The following is a 20,345-nucleotide window of genomic DNA, read 5'->3' on the forward strand; positions in this document are numbered from 1 at the left end:
TTTAGCTCCACGAGCTTTTTCGAGCTTCTGTTTATAAAACATCTATTTTCACATGGTTCCGAACAGATTTCTGTGTTCTGGCTACAGTTCTTCGTAAGTGTTCGCGTGCTGTTCACGATTTCCATCATTTCATAAAAAATTCGACTATTGACCTAGCATAGTATGCCTCATTATTACTAGAATCATTTCATTACTGTTGGATTGGATACTGTGGTGAGTCCATAAGAACATACTTCTTTTTGGTTGCCTGTTCCGAATTTTCACCGTGCTAGTAATTTTTCTGCAGAAAGTATCAATTATTCCCATTTTTCAGATAAATTTTGGAACGCTGTAATACACAACTGGTTTCGTCAAACACAAAACCTTCAAACAAGTTTTTTTGAAGCAGAAAGCCTTTATAAAGCAATTTACAGATTGACCCGATGCTGTTTATGCATATGTCATGAGATATGGTTCTCTCAAAAAATCAGAAAGCTGAAAATGATCAGAACTTTTTACTTTACTTAATACGCGTGCATATTTACAGAAAAGTCTTTATTATTTTTTATTTTATTATATTATCTTAAAATGTATGATAGTGTTATTATTCCTATATTTTTTAATTTCAGTTATAAACGACACACCTTTTGGAATGGAAGCAGTGCTGTTAAATTCTTCTGCAGTCTTCCTGAAATGGCGAGCACCTGCAATGAAGCCTCAACATGGTATGTACGAAGATCACAAGTTGGGAAAAATTAACCAAAAATGTTGCTGATTTGCTTAGCTTTCCTAATGCGAATGCCTCAGATGAACTGATTTTTTTAATGTGTTCGAACTGCTTAGATAATCGTTACCTTTCTCAGTTAGCGCAGACAGGCGTTATCTCTGCACTTATGTGTAAAGATGAATTATTTATTTTATAAAAGGAAAATTATTTAGAAAGTAAATAAAATATAATAATGTGGCTTCGTTTTTTTTGTTTGTTTATTTAATTTTGCTTGTTTAGTAGAGTTGGACTTGTGTCACCATGGTGACAAAGCGTTAGCAGCTTTAACCGCGCCGGCGAAGATATGTACATAGTTGTTTCACAAACAAAATGAAAAATAATTGCTAAGCATTTCTTCATATTTTTTTTTCATATTAGTCTCTGGTTAGTTTCGCGCATTCAACCAAAAACTAAATTTTTATATTTTTTTAATTTACATAGAGTCTAACCCTTTCTTAAATTTTAATCAAATTTCTATTTTTTTTTTTTTGCACAGGCATTCTACTTTTCTATCACGTAATTGTGCGCGGCATTGATACCGCACACAACTTCTCACGCATTCTCACGAATGTGACCATTGACTCTGCCTCGCCAACGTTGGTACTGGCCAATTTAACGGAGGGCGTTATGTATACAGTAAGTGTGGCGGCAGGCAATAATGCGGGTATCGGACCTTATTGTTCACCGGCTACATTGCGACTGGATCCAGTGACCAAGCGTTTGGATCCGTTCATAAATCAGCGGTAAGTCTTTGGATATTTAGGTAAAAAGTAATAATAATTCTTTACTAATATATTCGGAAAAATAGATATAGATGATCAAGAAAAGGATAACTTAAGAATGTTTTGACTTTTGATTTGTTCTAGCTCTTAATTTCGTTTTTTAAATGAATTAGTTAGAACCTCAATGCAATAATTTTCATTCATAAATTGGCTATTAAATAATTTGTTCATGATTTCAGAACGATAAGCTTAGTTACTAGTATCTTTAGGTTTATAATATAATTAGACTGCGCGAAAAAGTGAGACGCAGAAAAATGCAAGAATGCGGTAAAGAAATTTTGAATGGAGAATAGCGGCATTTTTGGCTGTTGTAGTACACTATTTTTGTCTGAGAAGACTCAAATTTTCCGCGAAATACTTTTGTGAAAAATGTTTACTCTCCAACGACCTTTAAACGTTTAGATTTAGAAATTTAAAAAATAGGGTGTTAATTATCCAAACGTTTAAAAATATTAGGTTAAATTATATATATATATATATTGGCGCGTACACCCTTTTTGAGTGTTTGGCCGAGCTCCTCCTCCTATTTGTGGTGTGCGTCTTGATGTTGTTCCACAAATGGAGGGACCTACAGTGTTAAGCCGACTCCGAACGGTAGATATTTTTTTATGAGGAGCTTTTTCATGGCAGAAATACACTCGGAGGTTTGCCATTGCCTGCCGCGGGGCGACCGCTATTCGAAAAATGTTTTTCTTAATTTTGGTGTTTCACTGAGATTTGACCGACGTTCTCTCTGTGAATTGCCAATGGTAGTCAAGCACCAACCCATTCGGCTACGGCGGCCGCAAAAAATGGGCCATTAAATTTATTCAAGCTAAATGCATAGCAGTTTTATACTAATTTTTTCAAGTAATTTATACCAGACACTTTATGAAAGCTTCTGCACTTTGTAACAAAAAAAAAGAAAAAATGTGACGTTTAGGAACAAAACAGTATCTGGTTTGCGCTCTTCCTCTTTCATAACTGCAATACCTTATTCTTGTCTAGTTTTGGCTGCTGCACAGTGTTATAAAAATGTGTTTCGAATAAAGGGTCTTTCAAACGTGATGCATAAATGTCAATAGTGAATAATTCCTAGACCATATCTTTTTTTCATGCCATCTTTGACATTTGTCAATTAAAGAGTTTTACAATTTTGCACTATAGAACAACGCGATAAATATTTGAAACTTACTATGAAAATAGTTGATCTTTAAGGAAAATTTGTAATTTTTTTGGCACTGGATGGATTTGTCAATGAAAAAACCCTGGAGTAATTTCAGAAACATCATTTCATGCATTTAAATGTACCCGGTTTTCTTCGAAGATGAATATGAAAAAGTTGTTACTGCCAATGGACCACAGATACAAGAGATTCAAGTGGCATTAGCTTGAAAGAATAAACACTGACGATCTACATTTTCAACAGAATAGAGCCACAAGTAACATCACTTGGAAAAGCATTGCAATATTGCGCTCTTAATCTTCCAGTCGATTAATTTCACGTAATGTTGACACAAACTATGTATACACCTAGGCATCGCCATCTAACTCCATTATAATATTTCTTGTGGGATTTTTTTCACATAGGTTCTGAATAAGCCAACAACGATTTCAGAGCTAAACCACAACATCTGGATCGAGGTTGCTAAACTCAATGCGTTAATGTGTGAGCGAGTCCGTGGAAATTTGAACTCACGTATAAGGGTCTGTGGACGTGGTTATGCGATAATTTAAATTATGTAATTTTTCACATATAATTGTTAAGAGCCGCATTTAAATAATAGAAAATAGTGAAACCTAACAGAATCTAAATTTTTGTATGTTTTATTTTAAAACAACATCTAGGCGCGCCTTTTGATAGACCCTTTACATTAATAAATAAATAAACGAAAAAAGTAAATATTTTTTTAATTACTATTGAATAAGGTTGCGCCTTTCACTTTTTGTTTTTTATGTTTCTGATTTTAACTCAAAATGATATAATATTTCCACTGTTTTTTGTTTTTTGTTTTTAATACAGGAAATTAATATTTTCAATTTAGTATAAATCATATTTGAACACTACTATCTCCTACCACCACATCTTCCACCTTCATCTACATTTGTTTAATTAAAAGCAATTTAATTTATTTACTCTATCCTTAATACCCGCAGCTATCCCATCAATCAGGATCACGTCGATGATGTGCTCACCCAACCTTGGTTCATCATTCTGCTCGGCGCCTTTTTGGCCATGATGATGCTCTCACTCGGCGCCATGGTATTTATTAAACGCAAGCATATGCTGATGAAGCAATCCGCTTTGAATACGATCAGAGGTGAGTTTAAAGTGTACGCATATACAAGTATGAGACATACATGTATATGTAGATATGATAACATAGTTGAAAAAAGACAAGTGTTGAGCAAATTAACGTATGACAGCGGACAAGAAAAACGTGCAGAAAAAAGCAAAAGAAAGTTGCAGCACGTATATGCCTTGTTAGTAAGTGCAAAAAAAAAAAAAATTAATAAATAAAAAGTCGAAAACTATGTGGCGAGGACAGTTGCAAGCTGATGACTGCGCCGGAAGGAGTCAGCTGCAATAGCATTGACAGCGACGCCTGAACGGCGGCAACGGAAGCGTTTAACACGCATGTTACGTGCGTGGAGCGATGTAGCTTTGAATACGTAAACATATGCAAATACTTGAACTATTGAATACGTGAACACACTGAGCCAAGCAACTTTGTATATGGAAGTGTGCATGTCCTTAAATGTACATAAGAATGTGGGCAACGTGGCGCACAGGACACGTACATATGTATGTACAGGCACATATACAAATGCATTTACCTATATGTGTGTGTTCGAATGTATGTAAAGGCATTTGCTTGCTTGCCCACTCAGCTTTCTTTATTTATTATTTCTGCCTATAGTTGCTAGTGGCAGTCTTATATCACTTCCTTCGCGGCAACGCAGCATACACAAATGGCGTTAATTTTGTATTGCATACTAGGTGACCGATGTTGACGTGTGCACACGTAGGTGGCACTTGGGTGCTTGAGAAAACCTGAAGCACCTATTAACTGATTTGTTTAAAGATATTTCCGGAATTCGAATTGGAACAAAGCTATCTGCCTGGTTAAAGTGAGACAAGGAAACACCTAATTACGATACCTATTAAAAAATGCTGATTTGAGTTTATGACATATTTTTGGAAGTGTTATGCCCAGCTGCACGACATGAGCGGTGTTTTTTTAATCTAAAGTGTATTGAGATTTCATTTATCTGAATGGTTACATCAACCAATTTGCGCAGTACAGCATAGATCTCGGCTTGCAATATGATACGCTATTCTGGATTGCTGTAGATCGTTGAAGATCAAGTTTCAAAAAAATTAGTAAGGAGGCCTAAATTCGGTCCGGACCGAGCTTTAAGCACCCACACACATTTTGATAAAATTTAATCTTGGCTGACTGTTAATATTTGGAATGAAACAAACTCATAGGCAACCAGAGGTATCTCTTACAATATCAGATTAATAAACCGAAATCGAAAACCTGGTCAAAACACATAAAAAGGCGCATCATTTTTATCCGATCTCAATAATATTTATGTCGGATCTAAATGGTGTGAGGCCGCCGCTGCCAAATGAGTTGTCACGCACCAACTCGACATTCCATTTCGAAGTGTGTGGGCGTGAATCTCCGGCCTTGAAACAGCCGATAATAGAAAAGTTATTTCTAATAGCGGTCACCTCTCGGCTAGCAATAGAAAACACCCGAACCAAAAAGCTCCACATCTGCCATACAAAGTCGGCTTGAAACTGAAGCTTCCTATATTTGTGGAACGTCATCTAAACACCAATAGGAGGAGGACTTCGTCGATAAACGAAGTATATCAGATATCACCATTTTTTCTGTTTTTTTTGTACCTACTTGCCGTTATATGAGAAGGGGACGAAGTTATTGAACGGTACATATATCTGTGAAATTTGGTTTCTGAAAACCATTTTTCCAAACCAATGAAATATTAACATCCTTTCTCTCATTCTAAGATTAGTTTCTTCATTTCGTCTACCATTTCAACGGGGTGTGAAGCCTATATAGCGAGTTGGTAGCAAATATCACTTTTCTATGGATGCCATCAAGTCCTTTATCCATTGGTATCTTATTTTTATAAAGCATAGAATATCCATCGTCCTAATATCACTCCAAGTGGAGAATTTCAATCAACCTGGTGCGAGAAGCTTTTCATAATAAATAACACTTCCTTCTCTATTTTCACTAGATAATCAGTAGAAGCTTTGAGGAGTATGAAATAGAATGAAACTGTGATTGTCATCAGTACTTTACTAACGGGTCTTATAAACTTTATAATGGAAACTTTGATGTACCCCATTATTCGCGCTTTGTTTGGTCTTAAAATTGGATCCAGTCCAGCGTCTTAGTAAACGCTCTAAATAACCGCAATTCGCAAGCTTATCACCCAGTTTTTTGCCTTGAATACCACAGTCTGCCGGCACCCACACAAATTCAAGCTCATTCCACCTTGCAAAGGAGCTCAGCATCAAATAAAATTTTAGAACTATTTTGGAGAATTTCGCGCTGACCCTAAGGCCTTTAAAGCAGCTTGGTTATCACTGCAGGTCCTGATTTTAACGAAAATCCTTAGTGATTATGTTTTTGTTTTTGCCTCCTTGACCAAGCGCAACTTTTTTTGCCAAAAAAAAAAAAATAAGTATAAGAAATTACTTAATAAATCTAAATGTTATTAACAGTTAAGTTGTCCTTGCAACTCCCTACGTTCTTTATAAACATTTAATAAACCATTGAAATATTTAACTTGTTGATTACAAAAACTACTGCATACTCAAGGCGCGCAAATGGCTTAAAGCCACAAAAATGCGCTAACAGCTTTAATTGTATGAAAACACATATACATACGCATAAGAGTTTTTTCTATGTGGAGCAACTGCTGGCGAGTTTTGAACTATTTTAAAAATTGCTGCAAAAAATGCAACTACACCCAATAGAAATACAACTTATAGTTGAAAAACTACAATTACATACAATTTACTGTATATTGCCGCAAAGCAGGCACTCGAGCATCTAAGTGTGTTGTTAGCCAAACTAAAGTACTCAAAAGTAATAAATGCGCAGCACATTTGAGCATTGTTGAGCGTGTGTTGAGCACCAACAACAACAAGCAACATACTCGTATAAGTAACAAAAACTTGCAGAATAAACGCTTGCAACGGTAGCAACAGTTAAAAATTTGCAAGCAGGTGTTTGCACATACATACATGCATGCATATAAATATATGCTCATAGGTATATGCTACCTACATGTGAGTAGCTAAGAGTACGTGTTCGCACATGTGTGCACTTCGGTACTCACTGAAGTGCACTTGAATTGCGCATTGCGCTGCTGCCCAAAAAGTACGTACATATGTGCATGTGACTGCCGCCGCTCGCCCAACTCACTTTTGAATTGCGCAGCAAACATATTTTGAAGCGTTTGAAATGTGTGACTCCAAAATGAGTACTGCATATGTAAGAAATGTGAATCTGAAAAACTGGAGAAATGCTAGCAAAGGTGGGGCTCATATATGGAGCAATAAAACTGCGATGAATGAGTTTGTGCATGATTACTTTCCATTACACAGAGTTCGAAATCTAGTATGAGCCTGAAGCATCAAACAGTTGGAAAGCTTGTTTTCAACAGCGGGCGCCGCTTAGTAGACAATGATCAAGTTCCGAGCGGATTTCTGTCATCTGCCACTCGCAAGCGACATAAAACTCCTCAAATTAGGTGAAAAGTCGGTTAAATACGGGCGTAACTAAGGGCGTAAGCACCATTCATATATTACATAAAGTAAAATGCTCTAAACTTTTTTCGCTTTATTACAACGACGTGATCAGCATAGTTATATTTGTGTAGCCTACTTCAACTAAATCTCAATTTAGTAGCTGTAACATTTAGTTAATGATTCATCTCTTGCTTGAATAGCTAGTTATGGCATAAGCGAAACCTCTCTCAACTGGTTGTCAAAAAATGTTCAAAGCTGAGATCACCTAATTCCAAAACGCTCTTTTATGTAACTTGGTTGTAAAAGATTCGGGTTGGATTAAAGATCATATAAAATGTTATCAAAAAGTCTAAAAAATTCAAATGTTTCTCAATAAAAACCATTATTATAGCTCGGCAGCCACCGTAGCCGAACGGGTTGGTGCGTGACTACCATTCGGAATTCACTGAGAGAACGTAAGCTCAAATCTCGGTGAAACACCAAAATGAAAGAAAAACATTTTTCGAATAGCGGTCGCCCCTCGGCAGGCAATGGCAAACCTCCGAGCGTATTTCTGCCATGAAAAAGCTTCTCATAAAAATATCTGCCGTTTGGAGTCGACTTAAAACTGTAAGTCCCTCCATTTGTGGAATAACATCAAGACGCACACCACAAATAGGAGGAGGAGCTCGGCCAAACACCCAAAAAGGGTGTACGCGCCAATTATACAATACATATATATATAATATATTAATAGATCATTGACCATTGGAACACAGCTACTGTATTAATTTTACATCTTATAAAAAGTTCCAACATAAACAAATTAGAAATGACTGAACCGATTGCAGTACTAACTTTTTTCTACAAGCCTCTGAAATGTTTACTATCACTCTGCATAAATTTATCAATATTCCTGAGACTTTAAAAACAAAAAACTGTCTTACATGTACGATATTTATATGTAAGTATATATATGTGTATGTATTATATATACAGTCAATACCAAAAGAAAGTCTACGCCACACATTGATAAGTTTTGGCTATGTATATATTTATTTTGTTTATTCAGCAAACCTCCATCAAAATTTTAAACTTTTTATTCAGAATTTTTAGAAAAATTTCGGGTATGCAGTTTTCTAGATCATTGAATTTTGGTAGAATAATGCGGAAGCTTTAAGTGGTTAAAAATTCTCGTTGATTTTTGACAATTTTTTCGCTGACGGTGTTGGGCGTTTTCTTCCATGTAAAAAAATGTGAAGTAGGCGTAAAATGTAGAAAATGCATAAGACTGCGACCAAAAGAGTTCTCAAAAATCAGTGGGACTTTAAATCTCCATCAAATTGTCACTTTATTATACCAAAATTAGAGAACTATAAAATCGCATACTTGGCCATTTCTTCACACCTTGAAATGAGTTAATGTATGCATATATTTATGAGTCCATTAAGAGCGACATTTGGTATATGAATTGAGCTGCATGCAAGTAGACTCTCCCAAGAGCAAAGACGTTTTCATTGCAGATTCTTAAACGGCCTAATTATGAGAATAAGCGCTCCGAGCTGGGACTCCTCAATTGCCCATTTATGGCATTAAATGTTTGCTGGGTCTATATGCAAACAAGCGCAGTAGTAGTCACTAACACACCCACACATGCATACCATGCCGCACTCAGCTGGCCATGTAGCCGAAATGAGTGCCAGAGAAGTGGCTGTGGATGGTAAGCTGGTGACGTTAATGTATGTTTGTGTGCATGCACGGATGTGTGTATGTAAGTGACAGCGCTGTTGCATATTAAACTGCTTTTGTGTGAACAGAGCGCACAGCAGCAGCAACAATAATAATAATCGAAATGCTACAATGCTTGCCGTGACAATAAATAGCATAAAAAATGGCAAATTTTAAAAAATTAAAAGTGAAATGAGTAGAGTCGGGTTAAAAAAATAAATTGTTTTTGCAAAAGGGCGAAATATAAACAGCAAAGCATGAAATGAAATAAAATAAAATGGCAATGGTAATAAAACACTTGGCTGAATACAGCTTTGTTGTATTACTGACAGTTTAATTGGTTCATTGCGCTGCAGCAGCAACAAGAACATGACACTATTTGTATTGTTGTTGCCAATTTTCCACTTTATTCTTTTTTCATTGTGTTCTGTTCTTTTTTTTTTTTTTTGTGTTAATTTGTTTTATTTATTCTGCTTTTTGCTGCTACTGTGATTTTCCACGCTTTATTTATTACAATTTGTTGTTTTTTTTGAGCGCACAACCATTTTTCAACATTCACTTTACTAAATGCCATGCAACTCAACTAACTATTCCGGGCATTCTGGTCACTTGTCTGCTATAATGGCATTAAAAGCTTGCCAATTGCGGGTAAGAGGGGGAGAACCCTGGCAGCACAGCGGACAATGATGGTTGCATGTGTCATTTATTAACACATGACAAAATGCCGCAGACGCCCACAATGCAACCGTGTGCAAAGAGACATCAGTGTGATTTGGTTGTTGTTGTTGTTTTGCTTTTTTCTGCTTTTTCATGCAAATACATGGCATTTAATGAAAAAGAAAATAAGGAAAATAAATCAAATGAGTTGAAAGACATTTTAAGCAAAAGCTACAATATTTAAATAAAATTAAGTTATATCAAAAAAATTTAAATAAATTGCATGAGCTGATAAATAAAAAAAATCAAGATTCAGGGAAAACTGAAATGCTTGCATTTGCGTATTTTGTTTAAAAGTGCATTGGTCAGCAGTGAGCTTGTTGATATTGCAAAAGTGAATATAAAAATTATATTAAATTCTTTAGCATCTAGCTAGGCGTAAAAAATAGCGCAACTTTTTGTGTAAATGAACGCAGACTTAAATATTTAAAAAATATATGCGAGCGGTCATATTCACATATTTCTGTAATAATAATAATGTGGCATATGCTCACTTTCTTTAATAAGCCCGAAGCAGCTTTTGAAATATTCCTGCGCCTTTAAAGCACGAAGCAGCACCTCTCAGTTCAAGCTTAAATAACGCTTTAGAGGAGGGAGTTCTAAGCAAAAATTCTACATATCGATGGTTTTCGAGAAAAGTGACATAATTCAAAAATACAAAATACTGAGCTGGGTCAGTTTTCTAGATAAGTGACGCGCCAATTCGATCACCTGACAAAACGACACTAACGCCATCTCTCAGAATTGCTTCAAGATTCGCTTATGACGCTTTTCCAGATAAAAATATATAAACTCTGTAGTTGATTTTTGCTTTTAACGGCAAAACTCCGAATTTGAGTTAATTTTGAGTTGTGTCGCTTTTCTCGAAAACCATCGATATAATATATGTAAACACTTTTCAAGTGAACGTCTCTGATTACCACAGAATAGTTATATGTCCTATGCGGTACCAGCTGGTGGTAGCAGAGGAAGAGAAAGGCCTCTTCTGTCTTGGAAAGATCAGGTGGAGAAGGTCTTGGCTTCACTTTGTGTCCGTCGGTTAGCACCAGAAAGAAACGATTGGCGCGCTTTGTTAAACTCGTCCAAAATCGCGTAAGTGGGTATCGCGTCAATTAAGAAGAAGAAATCATTTCTGAGTAGTTAGCTCCTGAATTCAAGTTTAATCAATCATGTTGTTGAAAATAAAATCTGATATATTCTCATTTTAAAATCCGGGTAAGATATACCATAAATTTTTTGGTAAAAGGTTTCTATGGTGGGCACGCATTCAACCTTCAACTTCAGCAAATTTCATACCGCAATTATAGCCATTTTAGTTGATTAAGCATTACAAACATGAACCATCAAAGGAGAGTAACAGTTTTCGGTAACAGCGGTCCCCTTGGCAGGCAATGATAAACCACCAACTGTATTTCTGCCAAGAAAAAACTCCTCATACAAAGACCCACTCCACATATAGGAGGGGAAGCTCGACCAAGCACGCAATAAAGTATGTAGGCGTCAATTATATTAATGTGGGGAAAAAGAAATATACATATTGTTTTCTCGGTAGACTGGCTGTGATATCTCGTAAAGCATCGATCATGCAATTTAAAGTTTATGCTCGTTGTCAAGCTGGCATTTCACTCGAAAAAAATTCTTTTGTTGTGTTTTGTTTGTTTTATTCAATGGAAAATGCAATGGTGTGTTTGGTAATTACGTGCAATTTTTTCTCGTCGATTCGGTTCAGGAATTTTTGATGTTAAAGATGCACTTCGCAAAGGCAGGTCCGTCGTCAAAAATATCGATAAAGTCACTGAAATGATGCATGTTAGTAGTCGCAGCATCGCTCAGGAGCTAAAGGCCGGCCATAAAACAATTCAAACCATTTGATTGAAAATTGAATGATTGGAGAGTGGATTTCGTACTTATATACAATATTTGTATACTTAATCGAGTACTCATAGACATACAAAAAGTACATGCTTACATGCTGGCATACTTACTTACTTCTTACTACTATTACAAGCTTATTGCATACGTACATATTTACATACCCATACTCTGATGTACTTATATACTTATGTTCTTATATTCTTGTACTTCATTCATGCTTGCATACTTACATACTTATATTCTTATATACACACATGCTTACATACTTACATACTTATATACTTACATAGTAATACACTTCTATAGTTATATCATTACATTCTTATGTGCTTACACACCTATATACTCATACTTAGTACATACTTATAACGTTGTATACTTATCTACTTAGATACCTGAGGCTCTATGCCTCATAATAGGAACCACGGCAAATATATATTTATATATACACTATATATACTTATGTACTTGCATACTTATATACTTACATACTGATATATTTATGTCATTATATACTAATATACTAATGTATTTATATGCTTATATACTTACATGCTTACATGCTTACTTACTTACATACTTACTTAGGTCCATACTCTCATCCGTACATACTTAAATATTTCCATGCTAGCACAATTGGGTGCTATAATTGCACCTCTTATTGATATTTACTGACCTAAAATATAAAAATCTTAGTTATGTTCAACGAAGCATTGATTCTGAACAAATTACAAGTTTCTGAAGAATATTTCAGAAAATGCCTCCACAATAAATTCTAAATAACTTTACGCCAACTGTACGCTTTTCTATACCCATTTGGAATGGAAGAGTCATAAAGGATATCCCAATTATTTGGTTTGGAAGTCTATGAAACAAATTTTTTCTAAGGTTATTATTTTAATGTAAGACTTAAGCTTTCCTTTCCATGCATGCTTTGTTTCAGAAATTTTTCAATGCATTTCATAAATACTTTACATTTCACACAAATAAATATGTCCATATGTCTGTAAGTATGTCCTTGTATGTATGCCTACGTGCTTTGTCCACTTATGTATCTGTTTATCCGCACATTCATCGCTATGCTTCTGTCGTCATTTCAATTGCCTCTACAAACGTACATTTTGTCTCCATATCCACATATTACCACATATCGACTTACTCCTCCTCCGTTTATATAATTCACTTCAACTCTTGCCTCTCTCATTACGTCGCTTGCATAAATTTTCTGCCACACTGCGTTAGCGATTGGCGTGCAGGCGAATACGGTGGAGTTTTTGCGCGATATGTGCTCGCGCCTATAAGTATGCAACGAATTTAACGCGTTTATTCCGAAATTTAATATGCGACATTATCGGCAATGCAACTAATGAAATCATATTTCACAAACCTTTTTTCTGTTATTTAATTTAAATTCCATTTATATATTTTTTATTTGTCTTACTCTACTTTTAGGCGCTCACCCAAACGATGTGCTCAAAATGCCTAGTCTGTCGCGCAATGGCAATGGCTATTGGTTGGACTCATCATCAGGTGGCATGGTATGGCGCACTTCACCTTCTGGCGATACGTTGGACCTGCAAAAAGATCAAATCGCCGACTATGCACCTGTATGCCTAACAAACGGCACTGTTGGTGTGAATGGTGGGGAGGGTGGTGCTGGTAGCAGCGCTGGCGAACGCAATCAACAAAGGTGAGTTGCAAATTGTGTCGCTAAAAATGATTTTTTTCCATTTAGTTACTGTCTGATGGCCAGCTCTTCGCAGGTATTTTCCCTTTGTGTTTTTTGTAGCATAGCCATTGGCGCTAAGCATTGTAGTTAGCAGTAGTTTGCACTTCGCCGCAAATAAATGCAACTAAGCGACAAATTGCTCGCCAAATAAGATATCCTCTGAATTTAAAACACGAAATTCACAAAATTCCACTAGTAGTTCTGTAGTAGCATTGCAATCAGCATTGTTGTTGCACGGGAAAATTGAAAATTTAACTGCCGAATACAGAATACTCAAAAAGTTTCGCACAAGCGTGCTATGCCAAGTTGCGAATATTTGCATGCAGCACACTGAATCGCATCTCCAATTCACTCCACTCCACTAGGCCCCTCTTTCTGCTTCCTTTCATCTCCTCATTTTTCATGCTACACTTTAAAAGCGCACCTCGCAGTGCTTGACGTCTGCAATAATGCATCGCACACTTTCATTACATTTTACGTACTTTTGTAGCTGTGTTGGCAAAATGTAATTTTAATAATACCCAAGGTTGTTTATACTACCTCGCTTGCTCTATGCTTCAAACGCACACATAAATACATACTCGTAGTAGGGCATTCAATTTATGGTACCAGTGAGACCATCGCCTGAAAGTGTGCTACTAAGTTTAGTGTGGTTTTCTTTTGCATTTACGCATTCTAGTTGCAACGAAATGCTCTACTACTTACACACATACATGTCTACAAATATGCGCGCCACTTGCAATTTGCCTTTTTTGGTTTTTGGGCTTCTCAAATATCAGCCTCATATGGACGTTGTGCATTACTTGAACGTTGCTCATAGCAAACGAAGGCAATTTGTAGTGTTAGTTTGTTCGGGTGTATGCGTGAGTGAAAATCGAAAATTGAAAGCGAAAATTGCATTAAAATTTAAGACCTCAGGTGGAATTTGTTGCAGTAATATCAATCTAATTTCTTCGTAAATTTTTACTGTTATTAGGATGTGAGAAAAATGCAAAAAGTTCAAATTTTCTGGCTGACATTTAGCTTTCACAAGAAGTATAGAGTACTGAGTAAAGAGTACTGTACACTTCTACCAAACGACAAAAGGGTTCATGCCTACAACTAGATATACAATGGGAAAAAATGGTAGTACCTCTGTGCTTCAGAGAAGTGTATCCTCACAATACGTCCCTATCCTCGGTTAGCGAGAACTAACGCTAAAGGATTCCAATATTTAGTAGTTTAAGTGCTTCAACATCTGTCTGCACATTTGCGCAAAATGTGCTCGGATGTCCAATCATCCTGAGTTGACAGATCTAATAATAATAAGAATTTTATATATGCTGTGTGCTCAATGGCCAATACTTCGACCTAAAAAATTTTTTGTGTTCTGCTATATGTTTTATAAGCAGTTAATTCTAGTCCTATAGACTGGTATTACTATTTTAAATGCATTACATCAGGTCCTATTTAAACTATTTAGACTAGATGTTCCTTGCCTTAGGTTGGGAATTGGTTGAAAGACAAATTCTTTCATCAAATTTATCACCTTGCAGACAAATTTCAGAATATCTGCAACAGGCGCATTCTTCACTTTATTCGGATCCATTTTATGTTGATGAAAGATGTGCAGTTTTGTCTTTGTCAAGGCAATACAGTTGCACAAGATATGCTCTGTGATTTAGTCATCCTCCAGGCAGACCCGACACTTTCTCTCTTTCTCACTATGAGTTTTTAAGAGAAGATAATTTAAGTAATAGTGATCCGTTAGAATACCAATTATTTTCCTTATGTCTACTCTACGCATATTATGCAGTTCTTTATTGTAGATATAAATATCTTACAAGACTTTTGACTTGACGGATTTCTTGTGTGACTTCACAATGGGTAATTCTTCGGGTATTCTCTCTCCTACCCTATCCTAGTGTTAGATAAGATAACCAAGTTTATTTATCAAACTGATCCCTATAATTTCCAAATAGTTACTCCACTATTGTTTCATTGTCATCTGAGCAACTGGCCTGATGTCTATCGAATCTTCAATGGCCAGTACCCAGTAATAATGTTTTATTTTACTACCTGGAATCAAAGAGGGTCATATCACTTCTTAGCAAGCATGGGTGTAATCGTTCGATTAGCGCAAGCCCTGATGGTCTCTTGGCTATTCAAAAGTGTGTATAAATATAACCTCAGAAGGCTGAAAGCACATTGAACCATTCGCCCATTGCAATGGGAAGTTTAGTGGCTGTTCAAAATATTCGTTACTCTTCAGCGAAAAGTCGCAATAAAAAAATTCAGCCCTAGGGTTTTATAACGTAAATTTGTGTGTCATCCGTATATCGAGCTTTTCTGTCCAGCCATTTTTAAATGCCCAAACACGTTTCTTAACAATTTTCGGTTCATAGTTAATGGAATAAGTGCTCACATTGTGATCCGGCTCCAATGGTCTTGTCGATATTTTCGATCATTCGCTTATAACAGCCAGTTACTATCGTCCACGTTACCAGAATGGGACCATTGCAACCTGGATAAAGATATAGGACACATATACTGCATACACCTTTCTAGTGTCCTGCCCTGACTTTTCGCTTTGATCGTTGTGATACTGAAAACATTTTCAAATTTTTCCTTCCTTTACTTATATTTTAAGACAAACAAAGGGCCATGAGATATGGACCACTAATATACTCGTAATCACTACGAAATAGACAGATATGCGCGTAAATATGCGCAGTATCCATTTGCCTTTTGGCGAACACAAATGCCGCAAACACAGGACTTAAGTTTGATAAGATATTTTTTTTTCTTTGCACACATTTTCCACACTCAGACCTCTCTAGGTTTTCATTTTGATTACAAATTCACGATACTGCTGACTTTAGGGGGTATAATGCTTAAATTTCCCACGCTTTTATTGTATTATATTTTATAATAATATATCACTGACATTTTGTTCACCTCAAAGATTCAAAATACTCTTCAAATTCTCTTTATACGATGGACAATTTATGAAATTATGAACGAGCTTTCATCTATATATTATATATCGAATTTTTCATTTAGAAATGCATAAGATATTTAGACTATAGCTGTAGGTATCCATAATAGGTTGAAAATATTAGCTGAGGACTGTGGCTTTATTATAACTTTAATCTACTTACATACTAAGATCATGAAGCTATGTGACTTTGTGGCACAATTTAAAATTCTTGCCTAGAAAGGGTATATTTATAAACGTTTCTAAAATTAAAACTTTTCCCATCCATTGAATACTTCGTAATACCACTTTAATTACAATTAAATAATATTCCCCGTACTGCATGGCGTATGAGTAATATTTAACTTTAGCAGGAAGCAAGCTAAAGCTGCTTCAGCCTTAATAATTAATAACTGATGTGATGACTGTGAGTAGTTTAACATAAATTAATACATTATTAGTACTAATTAGTGTGTAAAATAATTGTATATGTAACGGAAACATATTCACATATGCAAGGCAAAGTGCCTATATGCACTCGTATTTAAGTACACTGGAAAACGCGCCGATTTAGCGCACGAAATATAATGGGTTTGACGCTTAAAATTAGCATAGGTGCAGAGCTGAGGTGACACAGCTCAGCTCAACCCACTGAGTTCAATTTACCTTCAGTTGACTGGCAGTTTTGTTTGAATAATTCTGGAACGATCGTTTTGTTTCTAAGAGTTTAAGCTTGAAACTTGTTTTAACCTTAACACACATACTTAAAGTTTTCTTGTATTTTGTTGTTTGATTACAAATATTAAGCACCAAAGGTGAATAGCAATGTTTCATGTTATTTTGTTACTCTTTCGAAACATAAAAGTTATGCGAAATATAAATAACCGTTAACCGTAAGTATTGGGTTGGCAGCTAAGTAATTGCGGATTTCATTCATAGATGGCTTTAGTTGAATTTTTAGATTTGCAGACGTAGTATAAATGTAAAACACATTTTGTTATTTAATAGTTGGCAATTCAGCTGTCAATCATAAGAATGTTTTTTGATCGGCTGCGTAGTTTTCTTTTGGAGTTCGTTGAAAAATGGGAAATCAAAAGGAACAAAACGACATTTTCGTCATATTTTGCTTTTTTATTTGCGCAAAGGGAAAACCATATCCCAAACGCATATAAAAGTATGTGCTGTTTATGGTGACGAAGCCTTAAAAGAACGGCAGTGTCAAAATAGGTTTGCCAAATTTCTTTCTGGTGATTTTTCACTCAAAGATGAAAAATGCTCTGGTCGTCCGGTTGAAATTAATGACGCCCTAATAAAAGCAAACATCGATTCGGATCGTCACAGTACAACACGTAAAGAAGAAAAGAGAAGAACTCGATATTAAATTCAGAAACATGTATTGGCTTATGGGTAAAACATCTGCTTTATCCATGTACAATAAAGTACTTCTCTACAAGCAAATACTAAAACCAATTTGGACAACATACTTGCCAAAGGCTCCAGAATAAAATTTTGCGATGCGCTACTAACGCGCCCTGGTATATACGCATCAGCGATCTCGAACGCGATCTCGGCATAGAACCAGTTGCCGTCGTAATTAAAAAAAATGTCCTATCTCATATAAATAGGCTATCTCATCATGTCAACAGCGAAGCCTCAGCCCTCACTGACCAACAAAAATGGTTTGTAAGGCTGAAACGCAAAAAGCCGCACCACCTCGTGCAGTAATCAACTCCTTTGCAAGTTTTGCGCAAAGCACCATCATATTAATTGTATTATACAATACAAAAACCGAAGGAAATTGTTCGTTAGTTTATTTTTGTTAACTAGTTACAATAAAAATGAATAAAAAAAAAAACAAAAAAAAAAAAACAAAAAAAACAGTACAACACGTGAGATTGCAGAGAAGCTTATAACCACTTGGCTGCGATTTGCTAAAGAAGCGTAATGAAAATGATCCATTTTTAAAACGATTGATAACGGGCGATCAGAAATGGGTTGTTTATAACAATTTCAAGCAGAAAAGATCGTAGAGCAGGCCAGGTGAACTAACTCAAACAACATCAAAAGCTGATATTCATCAAAAGAAGGTTTTGTTATCAGTTTGGTGGGATTACACAGGAATTGTTTACTTTGAACATTTACCACCCAAACGAACGTTCAACTTTGATGTCTACATTGAACAACTAACGAAATTAAATAATGCAGTTGAAGAAAAGCGACCCGATTTATAAGTCGAAAAGGTATTGATTCCATCATGACAATGCAAGGCCACACACATATTTGATCACTCGGCAAACATTATTGGAGCTTGGTTGCGATATCCATATCGCCCTGATTCCTTTTTATTCGATCTTTGCAAAACTCCTTGAATGGTAAAAAATTCAATAATGATGATGATGTCAAATCGTAGCTGATTCAGTTTTTTGCTAATAAACACCAGAAGTTTTATGAACGTGCCTGAAAGATGGCAAAAGGTCATTGATCAAAATGGGCAATACATTGCAGAATAAAGTTATTTCGTTCCTTAGTAGCCAACCAAATCGCTCCTAAGATAACCACAAACTGAATGCGAATTGTAGCAAGGATGGCTATTCCTCAATTCAAATAAAAACCGTCAGAAAAATAAAAAATATTATTACTTAAGCTGTTACTTGTGTTTTTATGTTATGAGCTCAAGGCAGATTTAATAAAAAAAACATATTTATTTATGGTTATTATATATTAGCCGATATTTCGACCTCTATTAGAAGTCTCATTCACGAACACTTAGCTGTGCCTGATCGACACAGTTATAAAGTTCTTATAATATTTTATTTTCCTTTCCCTTTTTCCTTCCCTTTCCCTTTGACTTTGCATTTCTCTTTCATTACCATTTCCATTCATATTCTTTGTTGAGTCAATAAATATCAGGTCAGTCCATAAGTTTGAGCGTTTTTTAAAGGTGGTTTTAAAATTAATAAAAAAGATGTTTAAAGTATTTAGCAATCATTAATATATTTTCCTTCATTATTTACAATGTCTTCCCAACGTTTAGGCAAATTTTTAATTCCCTGCTCAAAAAATTGTTTGTCCTTGGAGCCAAAATACGTTTCGATATCCCTTTTTATAGCTTCTTTTGAGGAGTAGTTGTTGTTACTCATATGGGATTGAAGTCCACGGAAAAGGTGATAATCACAAGGTGCAATAACCGGGAGTATGGTGGATGCGGCATTAGCTCCCATCGGAGCTCGTTCAGCTTGCCTAATGTTTGCCTTGCAGTATGAGGTCTTGCGTTGTCGTGGTGAAACAAAACTTTGCGTCTATTCACTAAAGACGGTAGATTTTTTTTAAGTGCCTCATTCAGGTTTGATAGCTGATGGGAATAATAACCAGCAGTTATCATCTGGTTTGGTTCCAGAAGTTTATAATAAACAATACCGGCCATATCCCATCAAATAGACAGGAGAATCTTCTTGGGGTGATCTTCTAGGGGTCGGTTCTGGTGTTTCATCTTTATCTAATCATTGGCGTTGCGAAGAGGATTATTGTAAAGGCCCCATTTTTCATCACGAGTATCGATACGGTTAAAAAAACTTTCAATTTCAAGCCGTTGCAGCAGCTGAGAACACACATTCACTCTCTGCTGAAGGTTGGCGACGGAAGGTCTATGCGAAACCCATTTGCCCAGCTTTGAAACCTTTCCCAACTGAATCAGGTGCCTGTGAACTGTTCCATGCGATGAATTTAACCACTGCGCTATCATATCGTCTGTCTAATTTGGCTCAGATTCCACGAGTTCGACCAAGGCGTCGGAGTTAAAGACTTCAGGACGACCAGCGCGCAGGGCATCCTTCACATCACATTTACCACTTCGGAATTTTGAAAACCACGTTTGCGCAGTCCTTACACTCACGGTATTCTCTCCGTGAACAGTGTTTATTTCTGCAGCAGCAGTTGTTGCATTTTACCACTTTTATGAAAAAAATACAAAATATGCCTCTTATACGCGTTCGAAGATTCCATTTTATTTTTTAACAACACGTGCTTCTATCCGCGAATAAAAGCACTTGGTGAATGCA

General features: G+C 36.0%; 1 protein-coding gene across 1 annotated transcript in view; it reads left to right on the forward strand.

The window, feature by feature from the left end:
* The window catches only part of LOC129248543 (protein sax-3), a 140,443-nt gene that overhangs the window by 110,802 nt on the left and 9,296 nt on the right, over nucleotides 1-20,345 (forward strand). The window contains exons 10-13 of the mRNA XM_054888129.1: nucleotides 609-704; nucleotides 1,242-1,488; nucleotides 3,664-3,827; nucleotides 13,055-13,292. Of these exons, the coding sequence (XP_054744104.1) occupies nucleotides 609-704; nucleotides 1,242-1,488; nucleotides 3,664-3,827; nucleotides 13,055-13,292 (745 nt within the window). The remainder of the gene's footprint in view (nucleotides 1-608; nucleotides 705-1,241; nucleotides 1,489-3,663; nucleotides 3,828-13,054; nucleotides 13,293-20,345) is intronic.

This window comes from Anastrepha obliqua, chromosome 5 (genome assembly GCF_027943255.1).
Source record: "Anastrepha obliqua isolate idAnaObli1 chromosome 5, idAnaObli1_1.0, whole genome shotgun sequence".
In the NCBI taxonomy this organism is placed as follows: domain Eukaryota; kingdom Metazoa; phylum Arthropoda; class Insecta; order Diptera; family Tephritidae; genus Anastrepha; species Anastrepha obliqua.